Source organism: Anomalospiza imberbis, chromosome 5 (genome assembly GCF_031753505.1).
Source record: "Anomalospiza imberbis isolate Cuckoo-Finch-1a 21T00152 chromosome 5, ASM3175350v1, whole genome shotgun sequence".
NCBI classification, from domain to species: Eukaryota; Metazoa; Chordata; class Aves; order Passeriformes; family Viduidae; genus Anomalospiza; species Anomalospiza imberbis.
This window is the reverse complement of record NC_089685.1, coordinates 1,030,863-1,055,541: the sequence shown is the minus strand read 5'-3', so window position 1 is coordinate 1,055,541 and position 24,679 is coordinate 1,030,863. Positions and strand designations below refer to the sequence as shown.

Here is a 24,679-nt window from a genome sequence, read left to right as displayed (position 1 = left end):
GCTTCCCTGGGACTCCCCTCCACTTTCTCCCAGCAGTGAGGTCAGGCTGGACCTGGAGAGAAAGGGAATCTCCCACATGCCCAGGGCAGATAATTCCCTGTCTCCAACAAAAAGATCCCACTCAGGGTCCGATCTGGGGTTAAACTCCCCTCTGCTCCAATCCACAGCAAGAAACAGAGGAGGAATGAACTGCAGGACACAGAAAGGTGTCCATGAGTGACCTTCCCAACCTTGGTGCCTAAAGATCGTGGCAAAGTATGGAACAAACATTTTCCCTGTTCCCACTTTCTGGGAGTTGTCAAAACCAGCTCCAAAGGGAATGCTCCCAGCAGCCTGAGCTCTCCCCACCAGCAATTTTTTTTTCACAGAGAAAATCAGAACCACTAACAAAGCTCCAACAAAAATATCTCAGGGTTTGATCTAGGGTTGAACCTTTGGCAAACTCCCCTCTGCTCCAATCCACAGCAAGAAACAGAGGAGGAAATGAACTACAGGACACAGAAAGGTGTCCACAAGTGACTTTCCCAATTTTGGCACCTAAAGATTGTGGCAAAGAATGGAACATTTTCCCTGTTCCCACTTTCTGGGAGGTGCAAAAACCAGCTTTAAATGGAATGCTCCCAGCATCCTGAGCTCTCCCCAACAGTTTTTTTCCCAGAGAAAATCAGCACCACTAACAAAGCTCCACATCCAACCACGACCTGAGCTGTTCCAGCCCCAGGGGAAAGAGGAGATCAGAGATCAGAGCCGTCCCCTGGAGAGGCAGCCACACAAAACAACAGGATGTGGCTGCAAGATGCCAAACATCCCTCTGTTCCCCTGCCTCTGCCACGGGTGCCTGCCCACCTGGGACATCCTGTCCACTCACCTGGGTCATCTTGTCCACGGAGACGGGGATGCCATCGATGGTCAGGGGTGGCAGCTCCGAGTTGACCTCCTGAGGGGCCGGAGCGTGCTCGGCCAGCGCCGACTCCAGGTCTTCCAGGATCGTGCTCTTGTACTTGCGTACCTGTGGGGAGTTGTTAGGCTCAGGTAAACAAGGTGAGCAGCACCAGGAGCGGAGCAGGATGCAGGCCCAGCCACCTTCCCCAAGGTGGTGCAGAGCAGGAGGAGCAAACGGTGGCACAGCTGGCAGGAAACACCCAGCAGCCCCCCGAGACTCGGCCCCACGGAAGAGCTGCTGATGAAACTTGAAGTAACACTGGCAAGGGAAGAGTTTGTGGGATGAAAGGTAGAACTTCTTCTGGGCAGGATCTGCAACAAGCGGCGCTGAGCTAAAACATGTCATTTTTTTAGAGTTTAGTCTGAAGCAAAGGAGGCTCAGGGGGACCTTGTGGCTCTGCACAAGTCCCTGACAGGAGGGGACAGCCGGGGGGGTCGGGCTGTGCTCCAGGAACAGGGACAGGAGGAGAGGGAACAGCCTCAGGCTGGGCCAGGGGAGCCTCAGGGTGGACACCAGCAGGAATTTCCCCATGGAAAGGGGGTCAGGGGCTGTCCAGGGAGGTTTGGAGTCCCCATCCCTGGAGGTGTCCAAGGAATTCTGGGATGTGGCACTCAGAGCTCCGGGCTGGGGACAAAGTGGGGTTTTGACACCTTGGACTCAATGATCCTGGAGGTCTTTTCCAACCTCGGGCATTCTGGGATTCTGTGATCATGACCTGCTCTCTCTGATTTTTAATTCAGGATATTCTCCCCTGGTGAGATGTGCCACACAGCCATTCTTGCAGAGAAGAGAGGACCTCAGTGCTGCCCTCAGGTCAGGGAATCACAGGAACATTAAGGCTGGAAAAGATCTCTGAAATCACTGACTCAAACAGGTCCAGCACTGTACTCCATGAAACCTAAACTCTGTTTTCCAGGGTTTTTAACATGACCTTCAGATCCCTACCAGGCTTCCAAGGCTGCCCTGAGCAGAACGAAATCTGCAGAGAAGGTGAGGAATTTCTTTCCTCACTTCCCATGGGACACCTACCACGTTCTCCAAGGGTGCAGCACCGAATACTTTGAAGACAGGGTTGGGTTTGGAGGGTGAGATGCACAGGACGATGGCCTGCTGCCCCACTCTGGTGGTGTACTCATCCAGCGTGGCCCGGAGCTTCCTGAAACAGGGCAAAAACAGGGAATGGGCATCAGCTGAAAGCTCTGCAGAAACACAGCCCTTCTGACTGCCAGCTCCCTTTCACAACGCAGGTGAGAAACGGAGCCCCAGCTGCTCAGCTTGGCCACATATTGAGTTTATTCCTCTGTTCCACAGGCCTGCTGTGCTCCCTGCAGTCACCCAGCAGTTCAAATGTCAATTATTCTCCCCGCTCTCCTTTTCTCATTGATGTAAAAAGAGAAACCACCAGAGCAGCAAAGCCTGGGCAGCAAGAGTCTGCACTTCCACTCTGTCTTAGCAACACAAAACTTGTGTTTTGTTGAAGCACCTGAATGATTCATCAAAAGAGGCCTGCAGACAGAGGTTGTTTTACATCCAGATCATGGCAGTGCAATTCTCCAGCACCAAAGTCCTGCTCAAACCAGATCTGTAGGAATTCAAGCTACAGGATAGGCAAGAACTGGAAATATTGCAACAGCTCAGCACAGGAAACCCAGGTGTCCCAACACCTGCCCCATCAGCAACTCCCTCTGGAATTAAAATGTTCCACTGGATATTTTCTGCCTCTTATTCCCTTTAAAGCAGTGCAAGAGTCAGAAATGGTGGCAGAAACGCCAAAAGCAAGAGAGAAGGAGTGTGTTCCTCAGAAAACCTGAGCACTCTGTGAGGTGACAGCTCAGTCCCTGTCCTGGTCCTACTGTTGCCACAAAGCACCACCAGCTACACACAGATCCCACACTCAGGGGTTTGAAATTACCACTTGATTCCCAGCGGGGTGAAAATCAAGCACAAACATGTGTTCAACTGGTCAGAGTGGGAAAAAAAAGATGTTTTGTCATTATCTTAATGTAAAATGAAGTAGTTGTGTGAAAGGAGAAGAAATAATTCCTTCACTGAGCAGTTTCTTTAAAAATATATTGTCCATATTTCAAGGGAGAAAAGGGTTTGTTGTTCAGAAATTCTGCAATAGGCACAGAAACACTGCAATAAACAGGGCTGAGCTGGGGGAAGGAGGGAAAACCAGAACAGAGCTGTAAAAGGCAGGGAGTTCACTCCCAAGGATTATTATTTAGCAGTAACTCTGCCCAATAATTTAACATTAACTGTCCAGTGAGATCCCAAACAGCATAAAAAGCAAGAATTGCTTTGTTCCAAAAGCTAGGGAGCAGTAGCAGCCAATATTCACAAATGTTTGCAGAGCACGGAATTTCAGGTGGTGTCTCCAGGGCTGCGCAGTCCCATCGGCTCTGGTGTGGCTCGGGGGCCATCAGGTGGGCAAACAGCCTCAGAGCACCTGGAATGCAACACCTGGAGGGCTGTGGAGCTCTGGTGTCTCCACAGAAAGTTTCTAAAGCCAAAAAAAGTGTTTCAACTCAGGCAGGAATCTCCCCTGGATTATTCTTCCTAAAACTGTGCTCTAAACCCCACAGTCTTCACCGCGGGGTTTGTCCAATGGCAAAGGAAATTTGGATATACACACACTGAATTTATCCCCAGAATGGTTTGATCAAGCAGAAAAGTGTTTTGTTTTTGTTTTTTTTTTTTTTTTGTGAGGCAGATAAATCCTTTGCAGAGCTGGGGTATGGATGGAGCTTCAATTTCTGCTAATGCCACTATGGATATCTTGCAATGTCACTGTGACAGACTTAACTGGTGACCAGTTGGGGTTAAAACAGAACAGTGGATCCACCAGAGTGTCAGTCCTGGTGAGCATAAAATCAGAGATTAGCAGAGCTGCAATTTAACCCTTTAATGCAAACTAAAACACACCTCTCGGGTTCCAGAAAGACACTCCCAAAAAATCCCTGCGCTGGGTGACTTCTGGGCAGCACTTGCTGTGACCACACAGGCCACCAGAGCTGGCTGGAGGACACCGAGGTGGCAGGGACAGGTGAGTGCTCACCTGAGCAAACGTGTCTGCTGCCTCTTCCGGATGGAGGGGTTGGACTCAAACACGTGAGGTCGCTTCCGTTTTTTCCCCGTTGCCACGGCAGCAGCTGCTGCCATCCCCACAGGGCCTGGAAATCAAAGCACAGAGGGTCAGCCAGCACCAGCAGCTCAGGAGGGATATTGTCACTGTGCCCCCCAGCCAGGAATGGGTGCCCAGGGTGTCCCCAGCAGAGCCAAGTGACACAAATCCCTCCCTGAGCTCTGCTCTCCAGCACTGCAGTGAAAGCTCCATCCCCCAGGCTGGCAAATCCCAGCTCAGTCCTGGGTGAAAGACACATATTTCAGCCTAAAGCTTTCCTTACACTCACAGAATTCTGTGTTTCATCTTCCAACATACTGAAAAACTCCCAAGACTTTGAATAACTGAGGAGATCTTGGTGGCTGGGAAGAGGAAACCAGGTACAGCTCCACAAATCCTGCTTGGACACCTCAACTACAGCATCAGGAGTCTGAGGCTTTCCTGAGGGATTAAGGACCTGTTCTAATGGGAAAGAAGTGTAAAATCCTGAGCTCCCAGCAGTGTCCTACCAGGGAAAGAAATGTGAAATCCAGAGCTCCCAGCAGTGTCCTACCAGGGAAAGAAATGTGAAATCCAGAGCTCCCAGCAGTGTCCTACCAGGGAAAGAAATGTGAAATCCAGAGCTCCCAGCAGTGTCCTACCAGGGAAAGAAATGTAAAATCCAGAGCTCCCAGCAGTGTCCTACCAGGGAAAGAAATGTGAAATCCAGAGCTCCCAGCAGTGTCCTACCAGGGAAAGAAATGTGAAATCCAGAGCTCCCAGCAGTGTCCTACCAGGGAAAGAAATGTGAAATCCAGAGCTCCCAGCAGTGTCCTACCAGGGAAAGAAATGTGAAATCCAGAGCTCCCAGCAGTGTCCTACCAGGGAAAGAAATGTGAAATCCAGAGCTCCCAGCAGTGTCCTACCAGGGAAAGAAATGTGAAATCCAGAGCTCCCAGCAGTGTCCTACCAGGGAAAGAAATGTGAAATCCAGAGCTCCCAGCAGTGTCCTACCAGGGAAAGAAATGTAAAATCCAGAGCTCCCAGCAGTGTCCTACCAGGGAAAGAAATGTGAAATCCAGAGCTCCCAGCAGTGTCCTACCAGGGAAAGAAATGTGAAATCCAGAGCTCCCAGCAGTGTCCTACCAGGGAAAGAAATGTGAAATCCAGAGCTCCCAGCAGTGTCCTACCAGGGAAAGAAATGTGAAATCCAGAGCTCCCAGCAGTGTCCTACCAGGGAAAGAAATGTGAAATCCAGAGCTCCCAGCAGTGTCCTACCAGGGAAAGAAATGTGAAATCCAGAGCTCCCAGCAGTGTCCTACCAGGGAAAGAAATGTGAAATCCAGAGCTCCCAGCAGTGTCCTACCAGGGAAAGAAATGTAAAATCCAGAGCTCCCAGCAGTGTCATAGCAGGGAAAAGAAATGTAAAATCCAGAGCTCCCAGCAGTGTCCTACCAGAGTCTTCTGAAGACCACCCAGGCCTGAAAATCCTGTGTGCTAGAAGGGAAGGGGAAAGAAAAACTCCTGCAGGATGGGAGGCTGGAAAATCCATAAGCAAGAGGTATGGGATGCTCAGGGGGTGGTGGAACCTCACAGGTTTGGTCTAAAGTCTGACACGGAGTCAGGCCAGACTCAGTGCTTAATTATCACCCCATTTTTCTGCTAATGCAGACCCACTGCAGGGCCAGTCTGGAGGACATTTGGCTCCACGGGGAGGAATCTGTGATTCTGGGGTACTTTCCCAATCCAGATATGTCAGGATCTTCTGTGGATCTCCCTGGGACAGGCCTGACACGTGAGCTCCCTGACTCGGCAAGGCTGCGCCGCGCTCCTGGGTTATTTTTTGCTGTTGTTTATGTGGGGCCCGAAATAATTTTTCCTCTTTGACATATTTGGAATTTTACTTTCGTTACTTGAGGCAGCATTTTAGCAGGGACCTTTGTATAGACCAGCAATTCCCAGCACCTCTGTGGTCCACACAAAAACCATGTGGGATTCAAGGGGCCAGCAGGGAGAATTTCCTGTGGAATATTCCTGTGGGTGGGATGGACCAGTGATGCCTTAGGATTTAGCTTTTCTATTTTTCAGCTCCTGTACTGCTTTAGTGTATAACTCTAAAACTCCTTAGCCTGTCAGCTGCTGTTCTCCCGTTTTATTCAGACAAAACAATTCCTCTCTAGGCCTGAAACTCAAGGACACCTTACTGTCTTAGGCCCTGAGAGATGTAAAAATTGTGGGGGGCAAACCTGGGGTAAATTATTTCATTACCTGAAGCTGTAATTGGAGGATTAACCCCTGATATGTAAATGGACCAAACTTTAATTGTCTGAAAAACTCATGACCGTTGTCCATCCTGGGTGTAGCCCCTTGGAGGCTTCTGACTGCCCAAGGTCTGTCCACTGAAGGCCTTCAATAAATACTCACTTTTATTCTCTTAATTTCGTCTAACCTCTGTTTTAGGTAGCTGTTCATGTTTTGGGGTTTTTTTTGTTAAAGTCAGGATTAAATCGTGAGATGTGGTATTTCTTGGTTGGACTTAGATGTTTGTTAGTTCTTATTTATATTACAGTCTCACAAATTGTGACTTCTATAGCACTTTCCTCTAACAAGTTAAAAATGGAGACGTATTTCTCTCTCTACAAGGCCTTTTAAGGAGAAACTGTCTAATTAAGAAATGACACTTAAATTATTTTTACTTTTAACTCAATAACTAACTACTCGTGCTCCACAATGTGGACTGTTTTATTTAATTACACAACACTGCTTAAACTCATGAAGAAGAAGGTAAAGAACAAGGACTAGCTTCTACCTTAAAACTTTTGTTTTGTTTTATATATATTACTATATCCTAAAACTTTAAACTCTGAGTTTTCTACTATGTGGTATTACACACTTTTAATTAAAGTACTGAATTAGGTTGGAAATGGGGGTGTGTGTTCTATCCCCATCTGTCAGAGGTGGGGCAGTTCTCTGCTGCTCCTGGGGCAGTTTTCTTTACCTCTCCCACACCCAATCCTCCCTCCAGGACATCTCTTCTCTTCATGGCCACTGAGTGTCCCTGCATGGCTGAGAAAATTCCATCATCCCATGGGAAGATGCTCCGCCCAGGGGAGGAGCCAAGCATTCCTACCTGGATCCAATCTGACTCCTGCAACACCACAGCAGCCTTTGCCCACTGCATTGCCAGAGGAGCAGCTTTCTTCTCCACTGCATTCCCAGAGGGAGCCCAGGCCCATCTCCAGCAGCCCTGGAGCTTCAGAGGAAAACTCCAGCCTTGTCCAGGATCCCTGCTCCAGCAGAAGCACAGCTGGCACTGCAGGAGGGCTGAGCCACCATGGGATGGGACTGCTGCCACCTCCCTGACCCACAGGGGGTCAGCTCTGTTCTGACTCTGGCAGTGGGTTGTTTTCTGTTTTGTACTATTGCATTTGCATTTTTAATTTTCCTAGCAAAGAACTGTTATTCCTATTCCCATATCTTTGCCTGAGAGCCCCTTAATTTCAAAATTATAACAATTCAGAGGGAGGGGGTTTACATTTTCCATTTCAGGGGAGGCTCCTGCCTTCCTTAGCAGACACCTGCCTTTTCAGACAACCCAGACAACTACACACTCATAATCTTAGTTCTATCATTCAATTTTGGAAGCTTTTTCTCCGGCCTCAGGTCAAATGCGGTGTTCTCTTGGTAGCTAGTGTCTGCCAGCACAGAAAATCTAAAATTCTCAGCAACCAGGGTTCCAACAGCCACTCCAAGCATCACCAGGAGGTGGTGGTGGTGGTGGTGATGATGATGGAGCAGCCCCCTGGCTTTACCTGCAGCCGCCAGGTGAGCGGTGACCTCGTCGGCAGCCGTGGAGTTGAGGATGTCGGAGTCGTCGTAGGAGGTGTCCTCGGGCGAGGAGGGCGAGTCCTCGTCGGCGCTCAGCATGCTGTGCTCCGTGTAGGTGGCCACGTGCACCTGCTGCACCTGCTGGGCCACGGCGTGGGCCTCGATGGTAGCCATGTGCTCTGCCTGGGTCACTCCGTGTTCTTCCATCAAGAGTCACTGGCAGAGGGGACAAAAAGCTGTGACAAAAAGCTGTGAGCACGAGGGACAGAGCTCACCTCCCCCGGGGGCAGCGGATGTCTACAAGAGGGAAATAACTCTGCCAGGAGCCAGGAGAGGAGGTTTAGGTTAAAGGGTTTGGAAAAATCCACACTTCCAAGCCAAGCACAGCGCCCAGACACCACGATCTCTGCTGGAGGCAAGGTCCCCAAGGACCCTGCAGCTCTGAGATTGTCCCTCACCCGCACGTTGAAGGGTCAAAGCTGGGACTTGGTTTTGCCACGTCAAGTTCCAGCTTTCAGGGAAGAGTTCTGAGGGTGACACAAAGTCTCCTCTGACCTCAACAGCTCAGGACACAAACAAGGATGCCAGTACAGAATCCCAGGATCACTGAGGATGGAAAACACCTCTGACATCATCAAGTCCAACCTATGTCCCCTCCCCAGACCAGAGCACTGATTGCCACATCCAGTCCTTGGATACCCCCAGGGACAGTGAGTCCACCATCTGCTTGGGCAACCCCTTCCAAGGCATAACCACCCTTTCCATGGAGAAATTTTCCCAAAATCTCCTGAGGCTCCCCTGGCCCAGCCTGAGGCCGTTCCCTCTCCTCCTGTCCCTGTTCCCTGGAGCACAGCCCGACCCCCCCGGCTGTCCCCTCCTGTCAGGGACTCGTGCAGAGCCACAAGGTCCCCCCTGAGCCTCCTTTGCTCCAGGCTGAGCCCCTTCCCTGCTTCCTCAGCTTTTCCTGGCTCTCCATACCCTTCTCATCTCTGGACACGCTCCAGCCCCTCCAGATCTTTCTGGTCAGGAGGGGCCCAGACCTGGACTCAGAGTCCAGAAAGAGTCGAAGCCATCACAACCCAAGCACAAATATCACAGAAAGCTGATTTATTTAAGGTGTCCAGTGGTAAAGCACTGAGCAAAGCAGCAGCTTACAGAGTCAGCAGGGCCCTGGACCACACACTGGGAACAGATCTGTGCAGAAGGACCAGGATGGGAGGTGCAGGGATATTTTCAGTCTGTGCCTGCTGTACGTTTGTGGAAAAGAAAAGGCACATCCCTAAGATATTTTCAAACAGGAGAATTAGAACCTCAACCCTTAAAAAAGATTCCCCAAAGGGAATCTGTTCCTGCTCAGGGCAAAGAGCAGAAAGAGGTGAGCAGCTGCAGGGAATAAGAAAATAAACAAAAAAAGGGTTCTGACCTTGTAAGTACAGTCATGGAATTACAGCTCCTGACTGACACACATCACAGAATGCCATCAGGGGTCAGAGAGACACAGGAACCCAAACCATTTTGTCAAGAGGGTTATTTTGACCAAACAAAAGGGAGGTTGTGGCCAGGTGGGAGTCGGTTTCTTCTCCCAAGCCACAGGACAAGAGGAAAAGGGTTCAAGTTGTGCTGGGGAGGTTTAGATGGGATTTTAGGGAACATTTCTTCCCCAAAAGGGCTGTCAGAGGAACAGGGAAGTGCTGGAGCCCCCATCTCTGAAGGGATTTAACAGACCCTGGGGACATGGTTAGTGGTGGGATTGGCAGTGCTGGGAATATTCCAGGTTGGAATATTCCAGCCTGAGGGACAGCAGAATTGTTGTTGTGAGACTGTCACAAACCTACTGAGGCTACAGCTAAAGCCAAACCAGCTTCAGGCTCCCAATCCTCCCAAAAAAAGCTGCTGGAGTCTGATGTTGCTGTTGTCCAACCCTGTTTACAACTTGGTTTGTAATATTAGAACCATCCAAAAATAGCAGGAGTTCAAGCAGTGCCAGTGAGGAAGGGACTGAGATGTTGAGGTACATTGAGACAAACTGAAAACTTCTGGTGGAGAAACAATCAGCCCTAACCTCCTTCCACGAAACTCACACTGCCATCACCAGAGAAAAGTGGGTGGGAAAAAATATTTCAAGTAAATCCTTATGGACCAGCTTAACAGATTTCCCAAGACACCAAGCTCTTCCTGAAAGGGGATACTGGTGCTTTTCTTAGTATTAAAAACTTAAAAACCCATGGAAAAAAGTGATCAGAATACGACTGATAGAGCACAGTGACTTTAAGGTCAGGAGACAAGACCCCAAGGCAACGGATGAAACCACTGGAACCAAACCTTGCACTCAAAGGCAGCCTACACCTAATGCCACCAACACTGAAACCTTGGGAAGCCACTCCCATATTCAAATTATTCCCAAAGGATTCCTGACACAAGCCAGGCTTTATGGGCCAACACCTTGACTGGCAGGTGAAGGTGTCACCAAGCTGGCCCAGCCAAGCATCCCTGTGACACATCCGAAGGGTGGGGCTTGGATTTGAGCAGGGATCCAGGCACAGGGATGAAAGGAAAGCTGTTCCTTTCATCCTTTAGAGATGAGCATTCACCACTCCAGAAAAGGAACGCTGATCCCTGGTTTTCTCCCAAAAGCAGTGTGGTTTCAGGAGGAGGGAAAGCCTAATGACACGGCGGTGACTGCAAAGATATTTCCTGGTAGCCATGGCGTAGTCCAGAAGGTTTGGATGACAGCCAGAAGCAGTTATAAAGTCATTTAAAGTGCTTATAAAATATATGAGGATAAAACCCCTCTCATCACACAGTGCAGTTGCTTCACTGAGTGTGTCAGGGGTTCCTTTGATGTCCTGTCAGCCCTGACCAGTGGCTGTTGACACCGTGGCTGGAGGAACACCAGAAGCAGGAGGAAACAGCAGAGCTGCATCACTCAAACCACCAGAAAACAACAGGAACTGGTCGCAAACCCCATAAATCCTACACCAAATTTAAACCCACACAGACTGAAATTAAGGTCCCTGTGGTGTGATTGTGACAAGTCACAACTCAACCCATAAAAATCCCCCACACACCATCCTCTGCCATCACCATCCAGGTTAATGGGCGCTTAAAACTGAGTCCAAAATAAAAATTCCACACTAGAAAAAATCATGAGGAACAGCAGCATGATGGGAAAACCCCCTTACACAGGCAGGGACTGGAATTATTTTAAACCTTTATCCCACTGAAGAGGTTTTGCTTCAGATGCTGCAGGAGACATGACTGAGACAGACTGAACCAGGAGATGAGCATTTATCCTCTGCAATGTTAAATCATGGTGCCATTTTTACCAACTCAGCCCACACCTCATTAATTTGAAACCCTGCTCAGATCAGCAATAAATAAAAAGAATCGCTGGGCCTCGCTTCTGTGGTGGTTTAAATAACTTTGAAAGGAAGCAAAATAGGAATTCTGTGGAGATTCTGAGAGACCTGCTTGCTCTGCCCTTTCATGAGCATGCCTGAGAGGATCGCTCCTAGGATCCAGACATGAAAGGGAGCTTGGGGAATGCAGGGGCAAAATTTTAAGTGAAATTGGGTAGATTTAGATCAGACATAAGGAAGAAATTCTTCCCTGTTGCCCAGAGCAGCTGTGGCTGCCCCTGGATCCCTGGAAGTGTCCAAGGCCAGGCTGGACAGGGCTTGGAGCAGCCTGGGACAGTGGGAGGTGTCCCAAAGCAGGGGACAGCACTTTAAGGTCTCTTCCAACCCAACCCATTCCATGATTTCAGCATTCTGAAATAGGGTGGGAACAACCAATGGCATCCAAAACAGCAAATATAAGGATCTTGTGTTCAAATTGATCAATCAACGTGATGTTCTTACAAAACTTGCTTCCTCGCTAATTATCCTGATTGTCAGAATTCAGCCTTCATATTTTCATATCGAGAGTGAGTCATTCTGGGTGGAAAACCAAACGGGAGAAGTTTCCCTGCATTCTGTACCAGCATCAACATGAAAACGAATACATTTCATAACTAAAACTAAAAATTTATAACTAAAATGCAGGAATTAGCAAATCCCCCACGGCAAATGGAGAGATCAGCTCTCACACAGCCCGCTGAGGATGCACAACCTCTCCCAACCAAAGGTTTTGGGAAGAAGGAAATCTCATCCCAGAACCCAGCTCAAGCAGCAGCTCTGCCTTCTCTGCAAGGAGTTGGAAATTACAGGGCAGAAAAAAGAGAGGACCAAGGAAAACATGTTCTGAAAGCTCAGAATCCTCTTTACAAGTGATCAATGTCCCCATCTAGTTTAACAGACAAATTAACGGGGTCTGGGGACTGTCCCTGTTCTCACTTCAGGCTGGTCAGGTCCTGGACCTTCTCCTCTTCCCAAGGATGAGACTCAGGAGAAAAGCTGCCACCCTCCAAAGGCTTTTGAACCACGGAAAAGATGGAACCATGGAACAGTTCAGGTTGGAAAAGCCCTCCAGGATCATCAAGTCCAATTATTGTCCCCCTGCACTGCCAAGGCCACCACTAAACCCATCCCCTGGTGATGGACCCACCCAAACACACAGAGCAGGACACAGGTGGGGCCTCGTGGCCTGTAACACTCTTGTACATTAAGGCTTTTCACATCCTTTTCCCCAAAATCATGCCTTGTACTCAGCAAAAGCATGGAGAAAGGAAGAGGCAATCAATTATGTGGTTGCTCAGTCAGCTCAGGGGACATCAGATGCTCCTGGGTTTTTTAATTTATTTTGGTTTAATTTGCTTTGTTTTCTTAAATTAAGTAATTTAAAGGGCTTATTTGAGAGGGTCAATCCTACACTCTCGGGAATAATCCCTCTGGTTTGTTTCCTGGTTTCCTTCAAAGGAATGAAAACATTCCTGGTTTTCCTTTCCCAAATAATTTTCTGTTTGATCTCTGCACCGCAGTCAGCACCAATTCCTTACTGACAACCCTGCTCCACACAGGAACTCAGCACGCAGCACTTTGTCTGGCACTACACGGGAATCTCGAAAAAGAAAGAGAAAATCTGGCTCATTATTCAAGCTGGTCCCACTCCTCCTGCTTTCACTTCAGGGAAAACCTGCTCCAGGTGTTTTCCAGAACACCTGCAACACCTCCTGCCTTTCTTCTGCTCTTCTGTGAAGCTGACAAGCTTCTGGAGTTCAATGGATTCAAGCCTCTGCCATAAAGAAGTCGTTTGCTCTGCATTAAGCAACATCACAGTGGCACTTTTGTTCTGGGAGGGGCTGCAGAGCTCCTGTGATCCACAGTGGTACTTCTCCCTCTCTCACCTCTCCAGAGGTGCATGGTGCTCACCCTTCCCATGCACCTCTGTAGGAAATCACCCTCTAAATCAGGTTCTGGCCACTGTTTGCTGTTCCCCTTCCCTTTGCTGGGAGGGAGCCGTGGTGATTCCTCACTACCCGCTGCTTCATCTCCATGAGCCACGGAGCAAGGCTGGAGCAGTTTCCAGCTTCCCAAGGTGCTGCTGGTGGCACCCAGGACTTCCCACCTGCTCCTACTGAGCTGCTTCCTCATACCCAGGAGCGTAAGGAAGACCCCACTTCCATTTATTTCAAGGTCTACCAACTGTTTGTGCCTGCAACTCCTCCTCTTCCTCCTCCCTGCCACAGCACCATCGGCACCACTGGCAGCTCGTGATGGGAAGGGATCAAAAGTACCTTTGATGATCTGGGTTGACGTGATGTGAAGGAGATTTTTCAACTGGGTCACACTTGGTGGATTCAATCAGACTAAAAAGCATTTCCTCTGCACTTAGTGCTCAGGAATGTGTTATTTAAAAAGCTGTTCCAAACTTCCGGCTGCGTGTCTCGATAAACTCCAATTTCCCTGCAGAGGCAGCCTGGGAAAATTCGTAAGTGAAAACTGATCTTAGCAAGAAATCAATCACTGGCCATTTACTAATAAAATCAAGTCCTGTTTGAGTGGAATTATACCTTTGAAATTGTCCGGCCCTGCTTTTCCTGTCCTGGCACAAGACCCTCTACGCAGTTTTTCAGGAGAGCAGGAACATCCTGGTTTATCACCTGCAGATTTCTGATACTTTACATTTTGATGGACACAGCCACAGAGAGCCAAACTCATCTGGGAACAAACACAAATCCAGGGATGTATTCCACCATTTTCACCAGGTGCTGTGACTGAAATCAGTGGTCAGCCTCGTTAGTCTTGAGGGATTTGTGTCTTCCCTCCGATGAGAATGGTCAGAAACGAGCCGGCTTTGGTGGTTCCTGGCATGGTCTGGGTTAGAGGAGCTGCAGCCAGCCGAGGGGAGGATTAGAGGGCAACCTTTAAAAAGATGGAATGGCCGCTCCTGGTGCTGTCCTGGCTCTGTTCCTCCTCCATCCGGGCCAACCTGGCATCTCATCCACCTCCCAGCCGGGGTGCGGAGCTTCCTCACGGCATTTCCTGACAGTGCTGGTTAAGAAAGCACTTCCAGGAGAAATCAGAGCTGCCAGGAGCTCTGTGCCAGCCGATTCCAACAGCACCAGCTTCTGGGAAAGCCCAGGGAACAGCCCCCACTCCCTTCACTCAGCAGAACTACCAGCACTGAGCCAGTCCCAGACCTTTTCCTGGTCTTTTCTCCACGGGGACAGGAGAAAGAGGATGTCCAGGTGTCCCTAGAGGAAATTCCAGACTCCCAGTCATAGAGATGCAGCTCTTTCCGTGATTTCCACGTTGCATTGGCATCTCTCACTGGGTAGATATCGTTCATTAATTCCTATTTAGGGTGAATTTGACACCACTCCTGTATAAAACCGTGCCTGGAGGAAATCACCCCTGAAGGTTTGATAAGCAAACACCACCACTCACCAGGATAAGCTTGATTAATATCTCACTTATTACCACAACTCATTGAAAATGCACATTTAAATACCAAAATCCCATTTTCCACGGAAAGAAAAAAAAAATGCTCCCTTGCTCACGGGGAGAATTTTGAGGCCTACACCTCAACCTGATAAAAACCAGCTTTTTTTTTCCTCCAATGGAGCACCTGCCCCTCTGGAAGCTGCTCAAGGTTTTGGATGGGAAAGACTTTCCAGGACTGGAGACAATGACTCCTGTCAGCAGCTCAACTGATACCAGGCACAAAGCAAGATAAGACACTCCAGTTTATTCCCTTCCTATCAAGATTGAAGTGAACATCTTATTTACGTGGTTGGCACAGATACGGTGACTCAAGCAACAACAGGAACCAGCTCCCGTTCCACAGCGTTCCACAGCGTCCTCCTGTGGCATAACATTAGTAAAATGATCCTTTTAATTAGCATGGGGAACAAAAAAAAAAAAAAAAAAATCCCAGTGCTCCTGGTCTCACCGTGAAAAGCCCTGAAATCAAATGGATGCTAGCAAACAAAACCAAAATTCCTTCTATTAACGCGCTCTCTTTGTCACAATCTCGCATCAAAGAGCAAAGAAATCCCCCTGCAGGAAAAACTTCCCACGTGTCCCTTCTGGAAAAGAAACAAACAGGATTTCACAGGTATTTATTAGGATAATAGCTCCTACTTGCTGCTGAGAGCTGCCATTGGGTGATGTGATAGGACACATCACGGACAACGTGACTTGCAATGAATCCTTTTTGCAGCTAAATTTCATATATTTAGCACCAAATACCATCAGGAAGCCACGGGGTAAACACAAGGATGAGGTGGACTCCTCTTGAAGACTCTTCTCGAGCTTTGGCACCAAGAAATACTATCCCAGTGGAATCAGCCCTCCCCAGGAAGGCCCCAAGAAAGAAAAGGGCACATTTCCATTCGGAAACCCCCGGGAAGGGCACCACCACCATCCCAGCCTGTGGCAGCCGGGTGTAACCCAAAACTGGAAGTGAAACTGCACCGCACAGGATGGAATTCTCATTTAGCATTCCCGTGCTTGCCCCAGGCTCTGCAGGTTTCACAGGAAGCGTTTGGGGTGGCTCCTCCTCACCAGTATCCACCAGTAGCACCTTTTTCCCTAAAATCTTTTTGTAGGATGTGTGGTCTGCCACGGGTTTAGGAACCAGAAGATGATAAATGCCATCCTCTGAGGTAATACTTTGTCACCTTACACACCCTTGCATTTTATTCAAAGCCACACAGAAATCCCAATTTTAACCTATTTTCCTCAGACCTGCAGAACCCAGGAGTCGTTCTAACAGCGTGAAGCGAGTTACTCATCTTTAGTCAATTCAGCTCTTTTAATTAACAGGCAAAAGTGGTCTTTTAAGCATTCCTAACCCAATAAGCACAGGCTGCTGTTTGGTGCTGGCTGAAGCGTTCCTGGCTCGGCACAGAGGCGCAGCCCTTGGGATTACAGCTGGAAATGACGGAGCGCGGCCCTCGCTGGCTGCTGTAAGGTGCAAATGTTCCTAGTTTTAATCCTCTTTTATGGAGAGAGAGGATTAGTGGCTATGCTGGGCTACCACAGGAAAAGAGAATAGCAGTGGGTGACACAGAAAGGTTTGAGCAAGAGGGTGAGGACAGAGGTGCCACAGCCTCATCCTGATTGTCTGGGGTGGGAAGAATCACCACGTGTCCAGCATGGACAAGCTCTGTCCAGCCTTGGCTCCATCTGGGGAATATCCTCAGTTGGAAAGGATCCACAGGATCATCAATCCAACCCCTGGCCCTGCACAGACACCCCAACAATCCCACTCTATCCCTGCTGCCCAAACGCTCCTGGAGCTCCAGCAGCCTCGGGGCCGTGTCCATTCCTTGGGGAGCATGGGCAGTGCCCAGCACCCTTGGGAAAGGACCTTTTCCTGATATCCAACCTGATATCCACCATGATCCTCCCCTGACACAGTTTAATACCGTTTCTTCGGATCCTGCCCCTGGTCACACAGAGCAGAGATCAGAGCTGCCCCTCCTGAGGAAGCTACAGCCCCCAGTGAGTCTCCCCTCAGCCGCCTCTCCTCCAGGCTGGACAAACCAAGTCCCCACAGCTGCTCCTCCAGCCCCTTCCTCATCCCTGTGTCCCTCCTTTGGACACTAATACCTTTGTATCTCTTTTCTTTTGTGGCGCCCAAAATTACAATGGATCACCTTAAGGACTCGGGTCCTCACATGGCATTAACTCATGATAATGGCATTAACTCAAGATCAGCACATGGTAAGAACAGCCAGCACAGTCCTAACCATGATTAATTATCAAACTTCCACCAAAATGGCAGCCTGGCCACCCCTTCTTGAAGTTCAAGTGCTTCAGGAACACGTCTGCTTGGCTGCCCTGCAAAATATGCACTTGAGGGGGAAAAACTCCCCAGAAAATCCACTGGGAACTAAGGAACGTAAGGACTTGGAGCTGCTGGAGCAAATCCAGAGGAGGCCCCAGAGCTGCTCCAGGGCTGGAGCCCCTCTGCTCTGGAGCCAGCCTGGGAGAGCTGGGGGTGCTCCCCTGGAGAGGAGAAGGCTCCAGGGAGAGCTTCCAGCACATTCCAGGGCCCAAAGGGACTCCAGGAGAGCTGCAGAGGGACTGGGGACAAGGCCTGCAGGGACAGGACACAGGGAATGGCTCCCACTGCCAGAGGGCAGGGATGGATGGGATCTTGGGAATTGGGAATTCCTGGCTGGGCTGGAATTGCCAGAGCAGCTGGGGCTGCCCCTGGATCCCTGGCAGTGCCCAAGGCCAGGCTGGACACTGGGGCTGGAGCAGCCTGGGACAGTGGGAGGTGTCCCTGCCATGGCAAGAGATGAGCTTTAAGGTCCTTCAGCCCAAACCATTCCACAATTCCATGATGACTCCAGAAGCCCGAAAAGGGAAATTGACCCAGTGCAAACAACACAGCGGGTACATGAGAAAATCCCACATCACACTCGCAGCCTCACATTCTGCACCACCAAAATTTGTGTTTTCAGGAAGGGAAAAAAAAAAATTGCATTTCCAGCCCAACTACACCAGAGAGATTTGCCTGCCAGTCTTTCAGGTCTAAAGCACCTCCAAGCTGGGTTTAAATGCTGATCCCACATTTGCCTCTCCACACTGACAGAGCCTGTTGAACAGGCTGGGTGCTCTCCGTGTCCCCTCGGTACCCGGCTGCCTCCCACATGGGCAGAGGGGACTCTGCAGACCCACAAAGAGCATCCAGAACTGAGCCATCCTGGAATTCCAGCCCTGACCCACCCTAACTCTGTGCTTTTCCTGCTTTGAGCATGGTATGCAAATCCTGAGGGAATTCCAGGCCTTCACAGCTCCTGCCACAACCCCGCGTTCGACAGGCTGAAAACGGACCGTGGATTTTTATTTGCTGCCACATTTTGTTCTTCAGATGTCTTTCACGTCTCTCCACCACCACCTCCATCTACATATGCTTCTGATTATCAGGGCTGAAGTATTCCAACCATTCCCAGGGAAATTCACCATTTGCTTCTGGAGCAAGGGACCAAATTCACTGATTTACCCCTAAATCCATGGGAATGCTCATGATACAGAATTCATAAGCCTGAGAACAACCCAATTTTCAATCCAAAGCAACCACAAGAAAAGCTCTGAATCCACCAGCTCCTTCTAGGGAAGGAAGGGAGCAGCACTGTTAAAGTCCCTTCTCCTTCCAAAGGGAAATCAGGAGTTAAAGGATTTTCCTGGTGCCCAAGGAAGCGGCTGCAGAAGCAGCAGGAGACTCTAAAGGCTGACACCAAGAATAAACTTCTTCATTTACACAGCATTCCTCAGCATAAATAAAACATGGGCACTCTGGGCTGTGGTTTTGCGAGTATTTTTGACCCAGAGCATGAAGTTTTCCGAGTCATCCCTGTTTGATTCCTTTAATTAGATGGTTATGTAATGAACAGTGGGAGGGACTCAGTTACTTCTGGATTGGCTTCCTTGGTCACACTGATCACAAGCAAACGTGGTCTGTGAGTGAAAATATACTTTCATGGGTTTTCCCTTCTGTATTTGAGGTCAGGTGAATTTTGTAGGACTGAAAAAGTTGAGTTTCCCTCCGAGTCGCTGCAGGATCTGAGCAACCCATTTATTATTTATAGGCACCACAGGCAGCACACAAACAATTCACACATCTGCCAAACAAAAATAACAACAAAAATAATGCTCTAACCCAAGGAGACTCCTGCTTCCATCCTCCAGCACAAAACCAGGCTCCACTCCCCGGCAAAAGCACCACAGTCCCTGAAAAGGGTGGAAAACAGGAAGGGAAGGAGACACTGGAATTCCCAATCCTACTGAGATGGAATACACCTGCCATTCACAGCGTCCAAAGGGTTTTTGTACATCTTTTTTTTTTTCCAGGAGAGGAAAAAAAACAAGATGGAATTTCATTGACATCAAAATGTCAGCGTGGATCAGGACAAGCTGCGAGCTCCACCAAACACAGCCTGCAGTTCCCCGGGTTCCATCTGGCAGTGCAAGGGATTCCCTCCTGGACTTCTTCTTGGATTCCTTCTCGGAGCCTGGCAAGCAACTCATCCACAACAAACCCAGAGCAGCCTCAGAGGCCTTCCCAAAAAACAGGAATGCAGCCTGAGCTCCAAAAACCTGGGCACCCTCTCACACTCGGGTGAAACACAGGGACAGCTCCTGGCTGTAGCTGTGATATTCCCAAAGGATAACGGGCGCTGAGGTTTCCCAAAAACTGGACAGACCCCAGCCAGCCCTCCCAGTGGGAATGTCCACCTGGCAACTGGATCAGCTGGATCACTTTTTGGGGAAAAAAAGCAGAAGGACCAGCATTGGGGAAGCCACAAATATTGAACCCCACTGCAGTTGCTGCATGGGCACAGAACAAAGCTGAATTTCCCCAAAGCTGGAAAGTCCTGGAAGGTGCAGGTTTAGCCTGGACAGGTGAGAAGGCTCCTTTATCCCTGGCACAATTCTGGACCTTAAAACTTTTCTCACACCCCACTGCAGCCTTCAGGCTGGGAAGTGGCGAGGGCTCCTGGTGGGAGTTTTAGTTTGAAGAGATAAAAAGACACCAATGATGTTCTGAGTTCCACAGTTTGCAGAATTTGGAAACCAGAGGGGTTTTGCCAGGATTTATTCACCTGGTTTGGATTCACAGGCAAAATGAGCTGATGAAGAGATTCATGAGGGCAGACACACAAATTTAATCACTAAAATAAGTGATAAATGGATCAGGGCAGGGGTGTGGATCTACACCAAACAGTGGGAAAGCACTAAAATGACCTAACAAAAAGCTGAATTCCAAAACCTAGGAGGATGGATTCCCTTTAAACACACACAGGGACAGGGTTCCACTTCATCCAAGGGAATGACTGGAGCTGTGTCAGGGGGTTTAGGCCAGATTTTGGGAAAAGGTTCTTCCCCCAGAGGGTAGTGGGGCATTCAACAGTACAAGTAAAATCCCCACTGTGCAGAAGTCATTTTAAACCCACCCAAAAAAGTGGTTTGAAATTATTCTATTAAATATCTTGGGCACTGGGTAATGGGTAACACAAAATATCTGAACTGTGTGTTTTTTTTCCCACAGATCAACTTCAGAAGCAACCTAAGGAAGATGAAGTCCAAGGCTGAATTTCACAGAACTCCCTGCACTGAAAATCATCAACACAACCCCACCACTGCCACTGACAGCACAAAATGTTCTTATGTAGAGAAATTTGGATTAAATTCTCTTGGAGAAAGGGATTCAGGAGCGCAGCAGAGTTCACTGTGGCCTGCTGCCTTCCTGGACGACAATTTCCCAGATCAGAGAAAGATAATGCGTAAAAAATAATAATTCCCAAACCTTTCAGGAGAGAGAAACTGCCTCCTTTGGAAATCTCCCTCCTTTGGAAAAGCAGTGGAAATACTCCCAAAGCTTGTGCATGCACATGGCAGAAGTTGGACACGACCAGCCTAGAAGGGAGATGGACACCAAGAGCGGTCCCAGTGCTCCCAGTCTGGGCTCCTCCACTCTCCTGGGATTCCTTGGTTTCCCCCATAAAGCTGAAATATCCCAAGCCTGAGCTTGCCAGAAGTTGAATTGCCTGCTTTTAGGCTGAAAAAAGGTGATCCAGGCTCCTGAGAGACAGAAAAGCGATGAAATCCCAACAACGTGGAGAATTCCTCACGTCAAAACACCTGTGGGCTGCTGGTGGACATCAGAGCAGCTGACCAGGCACGGGGCTTCTGTCCAGGGAATTCCAGACAATTAACTGGCAGGAAAAACCCCACGGTGCCAAGCTCCCTCGGCAGCAAAGCGGCCTTTGCTCGCGGAATCACGGAATTGGTGAAGTTGGGAAAGCCCTCTGAGCATCGCGTTCACCACCAAACCTCGGGTGCCACATCCACGGGGTGTTGGACAATTCCAGGGATGGGGATTCCACCACCCCCCTGAGCTTAGTCCCCCAGGTTTTCCATTTTCCTGATGGAGCAGCACAGAGGTGCAACCTCCCGTCCACACCAGGGGTTCTCACTGGCAGAGCTGGGTTTTCCAGGATGGTTTAACTTAACTTCTGGAACGGGGCGTTTGTTGTCCTGGCCAAGTCACCTCTGTCAGACCACACATTTCCTAAATCCTAAAATATTCCAAAACCCGCAGGGGATGAGGCTGAGAGCTCCCAGCTCGCCGTGTTTGTGTCCAGTGCACAAGAGGCCATCACAAAAACACACAAAAATGATGTGAGGCTCACGGAAAAAAAACCAGGATGCAATAGAACTCCATAAAAACCAACTGAGATGCTCTGCAAGACACCAAACACACCAAGAAACTGCAGAGGAAGATGAGAGGATTTAAATGAACGCTGCACGGTGACACGTGGTGGAATCATGGAATGGTTTGGGTTGGAAGGGACCGTGAATCCCATCCCATTCCACCCCTGCCACTTCTCACCATCCCAGGTTGCTCCGAGCCCCATCCAACCTGGCCCTGGACATTTCCAGGGATGGATGGGCAAGGTTAAAACCCTGAAAAATTCAGTTGCTACAATCCTCAGCTTTCCACAAGTACCATCATCATCATCATGCACTTCCTCTTTCACCCTCGACAGGAAAAAAAAACAAAAACAAAAAACAAACTGCTCCCAGGTTTTACCACCAGCATGAAAATTTCAATTAAAAACATGGACAATTCTCTCACCTATTTCCTCAGTATTTGGGAGCTGAAAGTACACTGTGAGGGGATTTGGAAAGGAGGAATTGTGATGTGGGTGAAGGAGAAGAAAGGATGAGTTCACTTTGGGAGTCCTCTCAGGATGTGGGAAGAGGGTTCTAAAACCATGCTCAGAGACCAGCAAGGCTTAAAAACAAAACCACAACAGCCAGGCCCTGCCTAAAGGATTAAAAATCCCAAATTCGGGAAATAACAGTTCAGTGAAGGAGAAAAAAAAATAATAAAACACAAAGCAGAGTTCCCAAACTTGAACAGAGAAAACATCTCCCGATGCAACGAAAATCATCTGTAGCTGCAAGAAAGCTTAGACTTGGTAACCTCAAATGTAGGAAGAGTCTTGAGCTGAATTATTTCTGTCCCTTAATTATTATTTACACTAAAAAGAGCCTGAGCACCTCAGTCACAGCCAGGTCTATCCTGAGCCAGATGTTTTAGAGCTCTTTTTTGGGTATTTTCATACACAGCCAGTTACACCCCTTTTTTATAGGCAATTTGCAGCCCTTTTTGGGTATATTAGATGGAGGGGAGGTGAGTGATTAACACGTTTCAACTCGCTCCCGACCTCCTGTACAGGGGGAGGAAAATTATACACGTGCAAAATGTAAAGAAAAAAAAAAGAGGATGGGGGGGAAGGGGGAGTAAAAAAGGGATGAGAGAAAAAAAAGAGGGGGGGGGCAAAGGGAGAATGAAGGGGAGCTTCATCAATGAGCTCACAGGTCTTTTCCAACCTGTTTCTGTGATTCTGGGGCAAAAAAAAAAAGAGGAGGTGAAGGGAGGGGGGAAAAAAGGGGGCATGAAGAGGAACTTCATCGAGGTTGGACTCATTTATCTCTGAGGCCTTTTACAACCTAGTTGGTTCTGGGGGGAGAAAGGGGAGATGAAGGGGAAAACAAATGGGGGTGAAGGGGAAAAAATGGAGGTGTGGAGGGGAAAACAAAAAAGAGGGTGAAGGGAAAAAAAACAGAGGGGATGAAGGGAAAAAAAAGAGGGGGTGGAGATTAAAAAAAATGGGGGTGAAAGCAGAAAAGTGGGGGTGAAGGCAAAAAAAGTGGGTGAAGGCAAAAAGGGGGAGGGTTGAAGAAAAAAGAAGAGGGAGGGTAAAGGGAGGAAAAAAAAGGAGGCATAACGAGAGAGAGAGGGAAAAAAAAAGGTGGTGAGAGCTAAAAGCAGGAAAGAAGGGGCTCCGAGAACACCAGGGAAAAGGGCGAAGCGAAAGCCCCGCCAATGTCTGCGGCCGCGGCCCAAGTTCCCCGCCCGGCCGGGCCCGGCTCACCCGGGCCGGAGCTCCGAGGCCGGCCCGCACCCGCCGCCCCCCGCCCGCGCCCCGCTCGCCGCTCCCCGCGCCGCCCGTCCCGGCTCCCCCCGCGCTGCCCCGGCCCCGGGGCGGCCCCGCGGGCCCGGCGCGGCCGGGCGGTCGCGGCCGCCGGGGGAGCGGGTGCGGGCGGCGGGGGCCCCGCGTTGGTGCGGCTGCGCCGGGGCTGGAGGAGATTGCGCGGTAGGACGCTCACCTCAGAGCGGCTGCGCTGCGGCGGGCCCGCGCCGCGGGGCCGCGGCGGGCGGAGGGCGGGCGGCGGGCGAGCGGGGCGGCGGCGCGAGTCGCCCTCGGCCGCCGCGGTGGCGAGCGCGGGAGGCGGGGACCGGCGGCGGCGGCGGCGGCGGAGGAGGCCGGGGACAGCGAGAGGGGGGGAGCGGGACGTATGGCGTCATAGCGCCGCGCCGCCGCCATCTTGGGGAGGGCGAGGGCGGCGGGGGCGGCCATAGGCGGGAGGTCGGGCGGGGGCCGCCATGTTGGGGAGGGCGCGGGGGCCGGCGCCATGTTGGGGAGGTCGCGGCCGTTCCCGCCTCAGGGGCGCTGAGGGACGCGGGGCCTCGGCGGAGCGGGGCCGCTGCTGAAGCCGGGCTGGGCGGGCGAAGGCAGGGAAAAGCCGTGGGAAGCGGATGTTCCGGGGACGTGTTTTTGGTAAGGAAATCCAGCTTAAAATGGGGGCTGCGGAAAAATCAGTCTGAAATAGATTTTTTTTTTTTGCCATGTTTTTGGTGAGAAAATCCAATTTAAAATGGGGGTTGCAGAAAAATCAGTTTAAAATAGATTTTTTTTTGACACGTCTTTGGTAAGGAAATCCAGCTTAAAATGGGGGTTGCGGAAAAATCAGTCTAAAATAGATTTTTTTTTTTGCCATGTCTTTGGAGAGAAAATCCAATTTAAAATGGGAGTTGTGGAAAAATCAATTTAAAATAGATTTTTTGGGGGTTTTTTGCCATGTTTTTGGTAAGGAAATCCAATTTAAAATGGGGGTTGCGGAAAAATCAATTTAAAATAGATTTTTTTTTTGCCATGTTTTTGGTAAGGAAATCCAGCTTAAAATGGGGGTGGCGGAAAAATCAGTCTGAAATAGATTTTATTTTTGCCATGTTTTTGGTGGGAAAATCCAATTTAAAATGGGAGTTGCGGAAAAATCAGTTTAAAATAGATTTTTTTTGGACACGTCTTTGGTAAGGAAATCCAGCTTAAAATGGGGGTTGCAGAAAAATCTGTTTAATTTTTTTTTTTTTTTTTGCCATGTTTTTGGTAAGGAAATCCAATTTAAAATGGGAGTTGTAGAAAAAAACAATTTAAAATAGATTTTTTTGCCATGTTTTTGGTAAGGAAATCCAGCTTAAAATGGGGGCTGCGGAAAAATCAGTCTAAAATAGGTTTTTTTTTTTGCCATGTTTTTGGTGGAAAAATCCAATTTAAA

The 24,679-nt window shown here is 49.3% G+C and overlaps 1 protein-coding gene across 4 annotated transcripts in view; it reads right to left on the bottom strand.

Annotated features, from left to right (window-relative positions):
- NRF1 (nuclear respiratory factor 1) overlaps window positions 1-23,613 on the bottom strand; it is a 60,440-nt gene extending 36,827 nt beyond the window's left edge. For 2 of the 4 annotated variants that reach the window (XM_068189326.1, XM_068189327.1), the window contains exons 1-5: window positions 23,450-23,611; window positions 7,859-8,090; window positions 4,002-4,116; window positions 1,973-2,099; window positions 869-1,009 (exon numbers count right to left, since the gene is read on the bottom strand). In XM_068189326.1, coding sequence (XP_068045427.1) covers window positions 869-1,009; window positions 1,973-2,099; window positions 4,002-4,116; window positions 7,859-8,081 — 606 coding nt within the window. In that variant the 5' untranslated portion in view covers window positions 8,082-8,090; window positions 23,450-23,611. Of the gene's footprint in view, window positions 1-868; window positions 1,010-1,972; window positions 2,100-4,001; window positions 4,117-7,858; window positions 8,091-19,872; window positions 19,942-23,449 lie in introns of those variants that run through there. The other 2 variants (XM_068189324.1, XM_068189325.1) reach the window with 2 other exon arrangements.
- Between the last annotated feature and the right edge of the window lie 1,066 nt (window positions 23,614-24,679).